This window comes from Sinocyclocheilus rhinocerous, unplaced genomic scaffold, assembly GCF_001515625.1.
Source record: "Sinocyclocheilus rhinocerous isolate Xijiao unplaced genomic scaffold, SAMN03320098_v1.1 scaffold19, whole genome shotgun sequence".
NCBI lineage: Eukaryota > Metazoa > Chordata > Actinopteri > Cypriniformes > Cyprinidae > Sinocyclocheilus > Sinocyclocheilus rhinocerous.
In genome coordinates this window covers 494,221-507,864 of record NW_015638975.1, presented here as the reverse complement: position 1 = coordinate 507,864, position 13,644 = coordinate 494,221, and the positions used below count along the sequence as shown (strand labels likewise).

At 37.5% G+C, this 13,644-nt stretch overlaps 1 protein-coding gene across 8 annotated transcripts in view; it reads left to right on the top strand.

Annotated features, from left to right (window-relative positions):
- Nucleotides 1–13,644, top strand: part of LOC107750483 (tight junction protein ZO-1-like) — a 145,667-nt gene that overhangs the window by 27,596 nt on the left and 104,427 nt on the right. For all 8 annotated transcript variants that reach the window (XM_016565854.1, XM_016565859.1, XM_016565856.1 and 5 more), the window contains one exon: nucleotides 2,093–2,240. In XM_016565854.1, coding sequence (XP_016421340.1) covers nucleotides 2,093–2,240 — 148 coding nt within the window. The remainder of the gene's footprint in view (nucleotides 1–2,092; nucleotides 2,241–13,644) is intronic.

Here is a 13,644-nt window from a genome sequence, read left to right as displayed (position 1 = left end):
CTGTCAGGACCAAGGGTTATTTTTGTTTTATTTATTTAGTTTTTTATTCTGTGTATCATCTGAAAAGCAAGTCAATCAAATGCTCATTAATCCGTTAATTTTTTTTGTGGTTTTTATTTTTTAATATTTAATTTTTTCATTTCATTTACTCAGTGTGTCATCAAATAGTGGAAAGCGGGTCAATCTGCTGCCCATAAATCTGATTTTATTAGTTTATTTAATTATTTATTTGAATCTCAGGTATGATATCAGCCAATTATATAGCTTCAGGCAAATATTTGTTTTTATTTTACTGCAAGGCACCTATAGACTCCTGTACAAGATGGATCTTCAGTGCTTTACACTGAGCTTATTTTATAAAGAATATCTCTTTGGATTTGAGACTTTAGTTTTTGCAACTTTACAGATCTTCTTTATGCACCAAGAGCTTGTAACACTCCAAAGAGAAAGGAAAACTTGAAATCGCATCATATGACCCCTTTAAGGATTTCATAATAGAATTCTGCTGTTCTCACTGTGGGTGTGCACTTCAGGCTCTCTTGTCTCTTCAGTTTGACAAGAGACAGCAGCAGGAAAATCAAACTCGAAGGTGATACTCATTCCTAAAGGCCACTGGGGTTACATAAATCACCCAGTGACAGGACTAAAACAAATCCCTCTCTGGCTTTTCCCTAGAGATCACCTGCTTACAGTAGCCCTATGGATTTTAGCCCAAACAGAGAAAAGGTGGGAGAGAGAATTAGTACTCTCAGTCTCTGTGATATTTGGTTTCTAGATACAGATTTTTTTTAGATCACTGAAAAGTAATGGCACACTCCTCCTCATGCATGATTTGGGGTATCGTTCATCTCCTGAGTACAAACCATGCTGGATGCTTTCACGCCCCAAAATGAATTACTTAGGGTTTAGTTTTTTTTTTAAATCCCTTACCGTAAATGTGAGCAACGGTAACAGTGATGCTTGCCTTAGAAAGCACCTCTAATTATGGAGACAGCGATTTTTATGAGAGCATTAAAGCTATCATGGCCAATATATCCCGAGGGTTTAATTGCTCCTTGCACTAATTTACGCTAGCAGACACCTCCTGTGAGAGAAGAGAGATCCATATGTGTGTAAGTGAGAGAAATGCTTCTGGAATCTTTGATGCAGGCACATTATACAAAGTCTAATCTTAACAAAAAAACAGTCAGTCTATCCTAGTGGTGAGTGTAGAGTTACGTAAAACCCTTTTATGATAAGCTTGGATTTTAGTTGGATTAGGGTAATCAGGGACGAGTGACGACACCTAAACTCTGATGTGTATATTTCTTGCTCCATCACGTAAATTGCAGAAGATGTCCCTAATTTACCCTGTGAAATCTTAAGAATATAATATTGCTTGCCTTAAACTAACTCTTTGTTCCTTGCAGTAGCTCAAAAATTAGTCCTGGGTTAGATTCCCTGGGTTAGATGTATGAACTGATAAAACATACATTCTGCTCAAATATTTCCTGTTTGAAAGATGTTTTTAATATCTTTGAATAATGTCTTTTATGCACATCAAGGCTGCATTTATGTAATCATAAATACAGTAAAAACAGTAATATTGTGGAATATTATTGCAATTTAAAAGTACAGTTTTCTATTTTTAGTGTTTTGTAGTGTAATGTATTCATGTGGTGACTAAGCTGAATTTTCAGCAGCCATTACTTCAGTGTCACATGATAATTCAGAAATCATTCTAATATGCTGATTTGAAGAAACGGCTGAAATGTTGAAAAACATTGTGCTGCTTAAGTTTTTGGTGGAAATTGTCATACATTTTTGGCCGGATACAGCTTAAAACTTAAAAGAACAGCATTTATATAAAATAGAAATCTTTTGTAGCATTATACATTTCTTTACTGTCAGTTTTGATGAATTGAATGCATCCTTACTGAATTCAAAGTATTTAAAATTTCTTTAAAAACAGCATACCCTAAACTTTTGAACAGTACCTTGAATCTAAGACGCTGTGGATAAAAGCGTGTAAATGTAGGTAGCATCTGGTCTGACTGGACATTAATAATCCCAGCATGCCGTATGATTATGTGCTAATGTCTCTCCACTGCAGGGTGCCACCTGATTCAGATGCCCCCGCTGCCTCTGCTGCGACGCCACCTGCTGCGGCTGCGAGTCAGGGCAAACCATCACTGCGCAGGATCAAGGGCCGTATCCACAGAAGCAAGAGCCTGGACAGTATAGATCTACTGGACTGCAATGTGAGTCGATACAGTGCATGCAGAGATTATGTCATTCAGTCTCTTGTTTTTCACAGGCAGAGTGAGAACACCTCTTGAGCATGTGCTGAGAGAGTCATCCGCTTAGCTTGACTGTTTTGGGAAGAAATTAGTTACAGTTGCCTCTATATAAATGTCTCTATCACAGCTGTGGTTTTTTTTATTTTCTGGTCTGTAATCCTGATACTGTGATGCAGATCAAATGCATCCTTTGCTGCACGCCAATGTCACCAGTGCCAAATCTGTCTTGACATAACGCTGCATTTCTTTTAAATTGTGGCAAAGTGACACTTAAAGTAGCACTTCATCCAAAAATGAACATTTTGCAATCATTTACCCGCTCCTATGACATTCCAAACCTAAAAGGCGGTTACAAAGAATGGAACTGAGGCCTTTAAACTTAAAGGGGTCAACTTTTCCACAAGTTGGTACATTTACATTTACATTTAGTCATTTAGCAGATGCTTTTATCCAAAGCGACTTACAAATGAGGACAATGGAAGCAATCAAAATCAACAAAAGAGCAATGATATACAAGTGCTATAACAAGTCTCAGTTTGCTTAACGCAGTACACGTAGCAAGGGTTTTTTAAATAATAATAAATAAAAGAAAGCAGATATAATAGAAAAAGAATAGAGCAAGCTAGTGTTAGAGGTCTTTTTTGCTTTTGTTAATTGTATAATAAATGAAAAGAAAACAGATAGAATACAAAAAGATTAGAAAGCAAGTGTTAGTTTTTTTTTCTTCATTAAATGTCTGTAACATACTTTGGTTAAAATTCCTCAATGGTCATGTAAAACAACATCTTTTTACCTTGTCAATAACAGCGAGCCGTTTCAGTGCATGTCTCTTTAAATGCTAATAAGCTACTGCTCACCCCACCCCTCTGTTTTTTGTGTATTTGGTGGTGTATTACCATCAAAAACAAAGCTAATGCACTGCATCCTCAGTTGCTCTGATGTCAGGAGAGAATGAAGACTCTTATGCTCACTTTTACATTTAACTACGAAACGCCTGCCTTGCTTACGAGACATTGTTGTTGCTACAGCTGCTTGAATGAGCAAGGAGAAAATGCCGGACAGCGCACAACTGGCAATGAGTGGAAATATGCCAACATGGGACAGTCCATCAGCAATCATGGGTCATACCGCTCAGAAAATCAAAACGGCTCTATAATTGAGACCGTTTAAGTTTTTTTGGGATTTAAATGTGAATGGATTTTTATCATTGTAGGGTGGTTGTGTCCACACACTAAGAAGTATCCCCTTTGAAGTATGCAAAGGCATCATAAGAGTATTAAATAAGTGGTCCATATGACTTGTGCACTATGTTTTAAGTTTTCTGACATCATTCATATGCTTTGGGTGACATACAGACTGAAATTTAAGTTATTTGCTGGTTGCCCGTCCATGTGGGCTGTAAACGGCTGTGAACAGATCATGGAGTCAATAAATTGAATTTAAGAGCTAAATAATCCAACCTGGGAACTGGGTCAATTGATTCATTATATAATTTGATTCAAAACAAGTTTTTTTTTTTTTTTTAAGTACCAGACAATGCTACTGAACATCCTAAAGAGAGAAATGAATTTCAGTTTAGAATTCAGTGAATAATGTTCCTCACACAAAGCTGTCATGTGACTTGGACAGAAAACTTTGAATGTAGTGTGTTTTATAATTATTTTATGATGCTTTTGCATCCTTTTTAAAGTTTGAAAGCCTCAGTTCAGTGGCAGTTTCATATATACTTCTCCTTTTGTGTGCGGAAAATAGAAAGTCATTCGATTTGGAACAACACTGGGGTGAGTAAATAATGACAGAACATTTATTTTTGGGCGAGCTGTTTCTTTAAAGTAATCTTAAAATAATCCATCTTAACCTGAAAATAACTGTTTGATCATGACTGCATTGTCAGGGTACTCACTGTTTCTGTGTCCCAAGGTGCTGTTAAATATAGATGTAGATGGAAATTCATTCTTCTTCTTCTTCCCTCCAGAGATTTACTTAACACAAACGTCTAATTTTTTATTTCATTTGAGATGTTCACTTGTATCAAAACAAGCAATTTTTTACTCATAGCATAACATAGCACCGCAACTTTCTATAATTTACGGCTACATGTCCAAATTAAATGGAGCAGTGGGGAAAATGGCTTCTGGACATAAACGTACTGACCTCGCTAGTATTAACGGGCCACAGCTCACTGACTCTATCTCGCGCTAGTCCATCAGGTCTGCGTTTCATCAAAGCCCATGAATAGTTAACCGCTTTTATTCAGCATTAGACTATCACCGTGTTCATAGCAATCAGTAACGATTAGTCTGTTTACCTTAAGATCTTCTTATTGATCCAAGACAACAGTAAACACTTCAGTGAAGTGGAGTTCATTTGTAACCCTGCATTGTAGTACTAAATAACGTAAAATGTATTTAGGTGTCGATTTTCATGCATTCGCTATCGTCTTTATCTTCCTTTACTAGCAGAGACATTATCATGATTCTGTGGGGATTACAGACATCAAGACTAACAGTCCCAAGGACCCAGAGCGTCACATTAGGCTGTTTAAATTTCATTAGGCAGCAGAGAAAAATTCATCGGACAGATTTTATTTTTCATGCTTTAGCTCTGAAGTGCAGGCTGACAGACAGCAGCGCAGGAGGTGGCATGTCCCCATTCATATTCCGCACTGCCAGATGATATCAGATTACCTCTTTGATCATGTGATGTGCAAAGCAAAAGTGTGAGTCACGTGAGCATGTGCAAAACTCACTGACGTCAGAGATGTGGAGGAGTGGTGCTGTGCTATTAAGCACCAGAGGCATATGCCAGCGTGTATGTGTTAGTGAACATGTTGTATTTGCATGTGCGAGATCCTACACCATTAACAGATGAGCTGCCAGTAAAAGTGTAGTACATGTGACCCAGAGCATAACACAATTGTTTAATGCGATCCGAGTGGGGTTTCACATGGAGAAAACTTTAAAACATTCCATATGTCGGAGCTGAGTGGTTTATTTTAGTGAGAAATTAGAGGAGTAATCTCACAAATTAAATGGGTAAGCCGCTTGATTCAAGCCCTAAAAACCATGATATCCCTGTGAATCTGTGGTGAGCTGAAAGCCTCTTGCCTGGCCCTGGTCATCTCATGTGCACTCACAAAAGAGAGCCGTGTGGGGGAAGGGGAGGTCTCTCTGGCAGCAATACTGCCAGTTACGGAAATCCAACGTCATGCTAATGTGTCACTAATGCAATGTAATATAGTGTTTTAAGAGAGCTGTGACACAGACGTTAGTTTTAAATCACATTTATGACTCAAAATGACTTTTTATCTTACAACAGAGATGCAGGCATTCACATGCCAGCTCAAACACTGTACCAGGCAGGATTTTCCATTCAAAATTAAATTGAGAATGTCTTTTCAGTTTCTGATTTTGAATGCAGATTTGCTGTTCGAATTTGAATGTAAGGACGTACAATTAAAACTGAAATAAATACGTATGGATGTATTTTTTAACTAGAAAAGCAACGTTTTTAAGACAAACTTAAAATGTTGGCTTGCCGAAGCCTTGAAAGTTTGAAAAAATGTCTAGATCAGGGGTCTCCAACCTTTTTGTGAGTGAGGGCTCCCTGAAGGTATAAAATAATCTCTCTATATATCATTTTTTTAAATATCTTTGATATTATTTTTTTTATGATTCAGTACAGATTATCATAAAAAATGGTGTCTAGAGTAATGAATTAATAAAACTTTAACAATTTAATCAATCTTTTAAAATGTAATCAAATGAAAATCAATTTACAACAAAACATTGCATTTTTATTTTTTTATTTTATTTTATCAGACATGATGCTGCACAACAGAACTGTATAAATTAATAATAATAAAAAATTACTTTGTTGTATGATATGCCTTAAAAATAATATTATTATTACTTTGAGAATTCCATTGTAGTATACAGTAGTAATATATTCAGTCATATAATTTCACGTTAAACCGGACTTTTATTTTGACGGTTTGTCGTGAAGGTCTTTCAGTTAGTTTTAGTTTCAGCGTGTATTTGACGGTATTTCTTCTCAAATGAAACTGCATAACGCTGGTGAAGTGACTCTCAGAGCAGCTCTGACGATGAAGTGCATGTGTTCATGTCCTCATATATTGAGACGCAGACGCTGAAAACACCGCGAGTCACGTGTGTTTGAGTTTATGTATCAGGTGAAACTACTCCACGCATTCACACAGACACACAGAACATGCAGACTTATTAGCGACATGCACTGACTGGTTGCTGTAACATTTATTTCTGTTGTGTGATAGAATGTTAGATTAATCCATTTTGAGTAAAAATGTCCAGAGTTTATCATCATTATTATTAACATAAATGTTATCATAATCTCGATATGATATCATTTATCGCCCGAAGCTAATTTAGGCTATTTATAGAACGTGCTTGGCGGGCGACTCAGAGACTCCATGCGGGCTAACAGGTGCCCTCGGGCACCATGTTGGTGACCACTGGTCTAGATAGATGTCCAGATGTCTAGTTGTCTAGATGGATACACTGTTAGACATTTCAAATGTTTTTTTCAGTAACTTACTGGCAACACTGTTTTTACTGTATTTACTGTAAAAACCCAATTACTGTAAAAACCCCAAATTACTGTAAAAACCCAATTCATCAGTATACTACTGTAATTAATTCATTTTAATATATTTCATTAGATTTTATAATTTTTATGTAGAATTCATTTTATTTTTACCCTACATACTGGCATGCAATTAAAACAGACACAATAATTACAAAATATCAAATTCTTTATTTAAAACATTGCATGTATAACACTTATAAATACAGTCTTCCAATGCTAGAACAGTGCATCTTCATTTCTTCTGTCTTAGGACATTTTGCAGTGCATTATGTTGTATCATCTGGATTTATCCTAACAAAGAATCTTACATATTTTTTACCTTGCTTACTGGTCTTATTCGCTCGTAAGGTGCATCGACACACAGTGCAGATGTTCTCCGGAACTCTTCCACTCTCGCGGGTTCATCCCCGGGCAAAACCCGTGGCGCTGCCCCGTGGGTTCCGTGTCTTCCTCGGACGCGAGTGGCGCGGCGCGACTCAACAGTGGATGCGGACAGTAAAGTAATGCCCCGGTATATTTCTGATGTACAGATGTACTCCAAGCGCTCGTGCGGTTTCTGACACGAAGGACAAACGGCTTTTCCAATCATTACAAGCGATGTAACATCCAATGTAGTCAGTCCCAAGCTGTTGCGGCATTGTAGACATGGTCTAAATCAAATCTTGTCAATCCAAATGTGAGAAGTAGACTCACCATCTGCCTCTCCCTCTTAGGTACACTGTTAGACATTTCAAAGAAAAAAATGTTCCGTGTTTGTTTCAAAGAAAAAAGGTTCCGTGTCTTCCTCGGATGCGAAAGGCACGGCGCGACAAAAGACAATATAGAACCCATTATAATCAGCGATACTATCTACAATGGATGTGGACCGTAAACTGATGCCCCGGTATATTTCTGACGTACAGTAGTACTACAAGCGCACGTGCTGTTACTGGCACGAAGGGCAAACTTATTTGTCAATCATTACAAGCGTTGTAACATGGCCAGTATAGTCTGTCCCAAGCTGTTGTGACGTTGTAGACACGGTGCAGGGCAAATCTTGTCAATCCAAATGTAAGAAATGAGGAATATAAAACAACCTCAATGGAATGGCGCCACAGAGGCCATTACGGCAAATACAGTAGTATACAGCAATTTTAAAAATACAGTAAGTCACTGTATGTGGGGTTTGACGTCACAGAAAATTCCCATGATGCAAAGGGTATTACATTTATTTACTGTAAAGCGAATTTGCAGTATTATACTGGGTGATATACAGTAAATAACTGTAGAAATTACAGAAATGTCTAACAGTGTAGATAGAAAGATAGATTGATTGATTGATTGATTGATTTGTGAGATATAAACTTGGAATTGCGAGATATAAATATCACAGTAGTGAGCAATTTTTTTTTAGATATTAATAGATAATTGTGATAATTAATAGATAATTGTGTCAGGCTTGTTTGCACCAAGGAATAAAATAAAAAGAAAGGTAACTGTGACTTCTATCTCACAAGTTTGACTTTTCTCACAATTCTCAGAATTGGATGCAGTTTAATTCTCAGAATTATGAGGAGAAAAGTCAGAATTGAGAAAGATAAACTCAGAACTGCAAGAAAAAAGTCAGAACTGTGAGATAAAGTAACAATTATCTGTTTAATTTTTTATTTTGAAGCAAAAGAAGTCTCTAAAGTATAAAGAACAGAGAATGCATTAGCTGTGTTGAATTCCACTTTCTTTCATTCCAATTCGAATTCTAATTTTCCAATTTAACTTCAATTCAGTTGAAATTCCAATTCATAAATTGTAAGGTAGCAGTGTATCAGTAACGGTGTATTTGGTTGCATTTCATTTTGTGATTTCATTGAAACAGAGAATGTTCGGATGAGAGATATTTATAACAGCTGTGTGTGGCGCAGCAGCATATGCCTAAAGATAATACTTAATGTAATGAACTGCATGGTAAAGAGAGGATTCAGAGTGAATTGACCTCAGATGGCTTACTGTAGCTGCTGCTTTTAGTACACATGAAAAGAGACCTCACAAACCACAGATTTTTAAGATATTTAAGGGTCTAATATTAAAGACGGGTGACTGCAGCCCCCCTTAATAGGGCATACCAACACCTGTACATATGATTGCTTTTATACAGATGGCTACTCTTTCTTTTCTCTTAGGGCTACCTAGGTGCTTGATGTAGTCTTTAGTCATTTGCTTTAGCCATTTGTGGAGTAATTAACCTCTCCTCCCCTGAGCTTTGGCAACTGCCACCGCCTTTGTTGGAGCAATTTTTTCCTGTTGACATGTAATTGCAACATCGACCAAGAGAGAGTGTGTCCGTATGTGGCTGTGTGTGTATTTGTACAGGTGTATGAGTATTTTGATAGAGGGGCAACCCTACAGTGACAGCCTGATGGCGGCCCGTACGTGAGGAGACTGTATATAGCTAAATTTAGAAATGGTCTCACTGCAGTTCACATAAGTTAATTCATTATTGATGTCAAGGATGTAGATGGGGCTGATGGCCAGGGAAATTTAAAGCCTGTCTAACATCTAATCCAGGTCTGCTCAAGCTACAGATGACCGGTCATAAAACTAATGATGGAATGGGGAATATGTCACCCGTGCCTAGCTGGGAGTATTTATTTGGTTGATAAAGATCAATCATTTAAAGAGGAAGCTGTGTTATTATGATCATAACATCCCTGAATCATCTTATACATTATGCAGCATATGGTACACATGCTGAGAATGAATGAGTGTGGAAATAGAGTTTCTGACGAAATTGGATTTTTATTTTCCAGGCGTGAATACAAATCAATTAAATGGCTTATGCAGCCGTTTTTTGTTTCTCACACCATTAGCACGAATTGCTTCATAAATCATTTGTTTTTTGTGCATTACCATTCAAAAGTTTGGTGTCGGAAAGATTTTTTTATTCAGCAAGGGTGAGTTAAATTGGTCAAAAGTGACAGAAAAGACTTTGACATTGTAAAAAAAAAAAAGCTGTTCTTTTGAACTTTCTGTTGATCAAAGACAACTGAAAAATGCATCATGGTTCTTTTTACAAAAATATTAAGCAGCATAACCCTTTTCAACATTTATAATAACAAGGAATGTTTTTGAGCACCAAATCACTATATTAGAATGGTTTTTACTGGATTATGTAACACTGAAGACCCCAAACTTTTGATCAGTATTGTAATTCACTTGAAGAAGAGTTTTATATTGGCAGATCCTCACAGGTTCATCTGGGAACAGCTGATTAGCTTCTTTTGATGGCCAAATCTCTTCCTGTTCCACTTTATCCACCCCTGATGGTTTACTTTGTGGTATTCCCTCAAGACAAATAGAGTATTTCTGACTAGAAAGAAAATCACTTTTGTGTTAGAAGTGTGGGGAATCTTGGCTTATAGCCTGAGCTTAATGGAAGAGAGGAAAATTCCCTTTTGTAGGAATAGGGATGTGTGTGCCAAGCTAATTTGCAAAACTACAAATGGTCATCAGAGAGTTGAAGAAGATGAAAAAATGTGAGAAGCTAAGACAGATGATGTGTGTGGGAAAGAAATGGACTGCTAGTGTGTGTGTGTGTGTGTGTGTAAGAAAGAGAAGGAGAAAGAAGATAAAAATAAGAGGAATATTTGAATGTATGGGTAGTCATGTCTGTCTCAGCTAACTCACAGAGCCTAACTGGCATCAATCATGTATCACTTCCAAAGACAGCCTCCAATTGGGATCAACACATCACCATCCTCATGTCAAGGGAGGGCTGGATAGATAGATGACTGCAGAATTTTAAGTGGATGAAAGCTATATGCAAAAGTTTCCATTTAAAAAAAATGTCTGGCATCATTACACACCAGTGTTTGTTCCATTACAGCAGCTTTTTCAGGAAAGAAAAAAATGCTCTCTGAGGAGAGATCCAGAACTCTGGACTTAAACAGAGGCCACGATTAATTATTCAGAGCAAACCACCGACTCCTTCATCTGTCTTTAAATGCAGAATAGCTTCTAAATTATGTGGGACAAAAGAACACGGATCAATATTTTAGAACAGCCTACTGTGGCTGAGGAAGAGATCGGGTTGGGATGCTCACTGAGAGACATGAGAGGATGAATCGTTGACCTGCTCTCCTCTGGCTTTTGTCAAATAGTATCAGCCATTTTTTTTCTCACAGGTTTCATGACTGGATGCTTTCATGAATGTTTAATAACTGTTTTGACAATGTACTGAGTCATATTTAAAGACATGTACATATTTACATGCCTTGAATAGACACCTAGTTTTTATCACTCTGCTTGTCCGTGTTTACGTGATCCATGGTGAGTCTGCAGGTTACGTCTTTTCACCAGTAGGTGGCGGCTCAACCGATTTATTCAGGAATGAAACAAGTTATTGGCTGAATGCGGTACTTCCAGTAGGTACTTCTTTTGAATAAGCAATTACTTAGTGACCATTTAAAAAGTATCGTCTATATAGTATCAAAGACTGCGCCTAGGACTGTGCATGCGCACTGGCTGATCTAGCCTGAAAATAAGTTTTTTTTTAACGTTATTTGAGCAAAATAAACAACATTTATGATACAGGTGTTGTCAGATTTCATTGGTGATTTCAAATATAAAATTGAATTGTAAGCTTGGCGACCAATTTTGGAGAATTTGATGTTTCCCCATTCAAAGAGATAGGAGCTGCACTTGCATGCTTGAGAGGCATTTCAAAGATGGCCGCCGAGTGACATGACTTGCCTTAAAGGGACTTTGATAGTTTGAATGAGTGTAGTATGAACAGTCTAGGCGTACTCCATTCCTCACCAAGTTCGGTTGCTTCATTGCCATTCACAAATCCTCTCCTGTGGCCTCATGGGATAGTAAAGTGTCTACTGGATGCGCCTTTCAGAATCTTGCCGGAAATAGTAGGTAATTTTGGGACTTTTTGACTATTATTTATGATTACTGTGTATTCAGACGTACTATTTAGTTTACATACTGTTTTTCGCCTACTACTGTATTTTTTGATTTTGGATGCAGCCACTATATTTACAAGTTAATTTATTTATAATATTATTTATATATAAAATTTACAGGTTAATTTTGCTTTGTTTGAAATTATTTTTGTTAGCGAAACAAACTGAAAAACCGTAACTGAAAAAAAAAATTTGTTTTTTCTTTATTTTCTTATGTTTCTCTTACTGTCAACAGCTGCCAAGTCATATTTCCTGGAAATAAAAATCTGTTCTGAATATTTTGAAATCTCACAACGTTCATTCTTCATCCAATGTGCTTGATTTAGTCTGATGGCTAGTTTGGTTCTGAAAGACTCCCAGCAGTGAATTAGGACCTCGCTGGCGCAGCATACAAACCACTCATTCAGTATCTGGGGGCAGGCATATATTTAATATCTCAATAACTGTGTCCAATTTCCTCTTCAGAACCGAAAATCAATAAAAATAGAACAACAACTCTTACACACAGATGCCTTGCATTGCATTGGCTGTAATGCAATAAGCACAACAGGTAAACAAGCAAGAAAACAAACAACATCTTCCCAGCACACCAGATTAGCTGCTAATGCACTTTTGCTAGGCATATGTTACAGGTGATATCTGCTGTGTCTGGTGAGATGTTGCTCTCTGGGAGGAACGCAGTCATTGTGAGCTGTTGTTCTGCCAGATATCACCCCTCCCCCTCTACCACCTACTTCTACAGCCCTGTCTGCCACCAGAACGAACCCTAAATGCTACTAAACACAAACATACACAATGCTGCACAAATGTCAGATGGATCCGAGACACGCTGCCTATCGGAGTCCTAAAGTATATTTAAGCGTAGACCCCTTTTAGCCCAAACACTGTTGTTTACGCCGGGGAATTACAAGGCTGGATATTAAATGCACTTCTCTTGCTCTGTAGAACATGCTGTTCTTTTGAGATGTAGCTTGCTACATGCTTTTATTAAAAGCCTTTGTTTCTTTAGGACTTACTGTATGTGGAGCTGGTGATCATTTATTGGGATTTCAGTGTTTAAAATGAAGCTTAGAAACATGCCTGAGGATGTTCCATTGCTCCAAACCGTCATACATTTTACATAGACATGCAGAAGGTCATGGGAGAAATCAAAGCTCAGAGGCAATTGATGGAATTTTGATTTACGATGAGCTGTATGAGCACAAGCAGAGTGGATTAGATGTGTACCTGTGTCATATAGTGTGTATTTTTACCATGTTTGTGTGTGTGTGTGTGTGTGTGTACTGCCTTCCATTCTTGTGTATTGATTTCTGTCATTATAGATTCTCCAAATCATCAATTTGCATTGCTATGATTATCTTCGTGCGCAGCATGTGTTTATGTAATAAAGTAAATGCTGCTCAGCTTATTAATATAGACAAAGCACATTTAGCCATTTGCAGGATGCTTTGAAAACAGCAGTGAGGCCACTTTGTCATTTCCACCCTGGTGTTTCATTTATCAGAATGATGTATTATATCATTATGCGTTATGCACACAGCGTTTAGGATGTATTATGGTAACATGCACCCATTGGTTTAGTTTCACTTGCATTTGCTGCACCATTGCAAGATCAAACACCAACAGGTTCAGTCGCCCCTGAAATGCGCCTGCCACCACTGATTCTGTGTGAGCCGGAGGATTCAAGTCTTTTAGTCTGTTGCTATGGAAACACAGTTGGCCGATGGCAGAGGGGGGAGAAGAAGAATGATTCTTGAGAAATTCTTTATTTAATGGAGGGAGCATACGAGAATGAG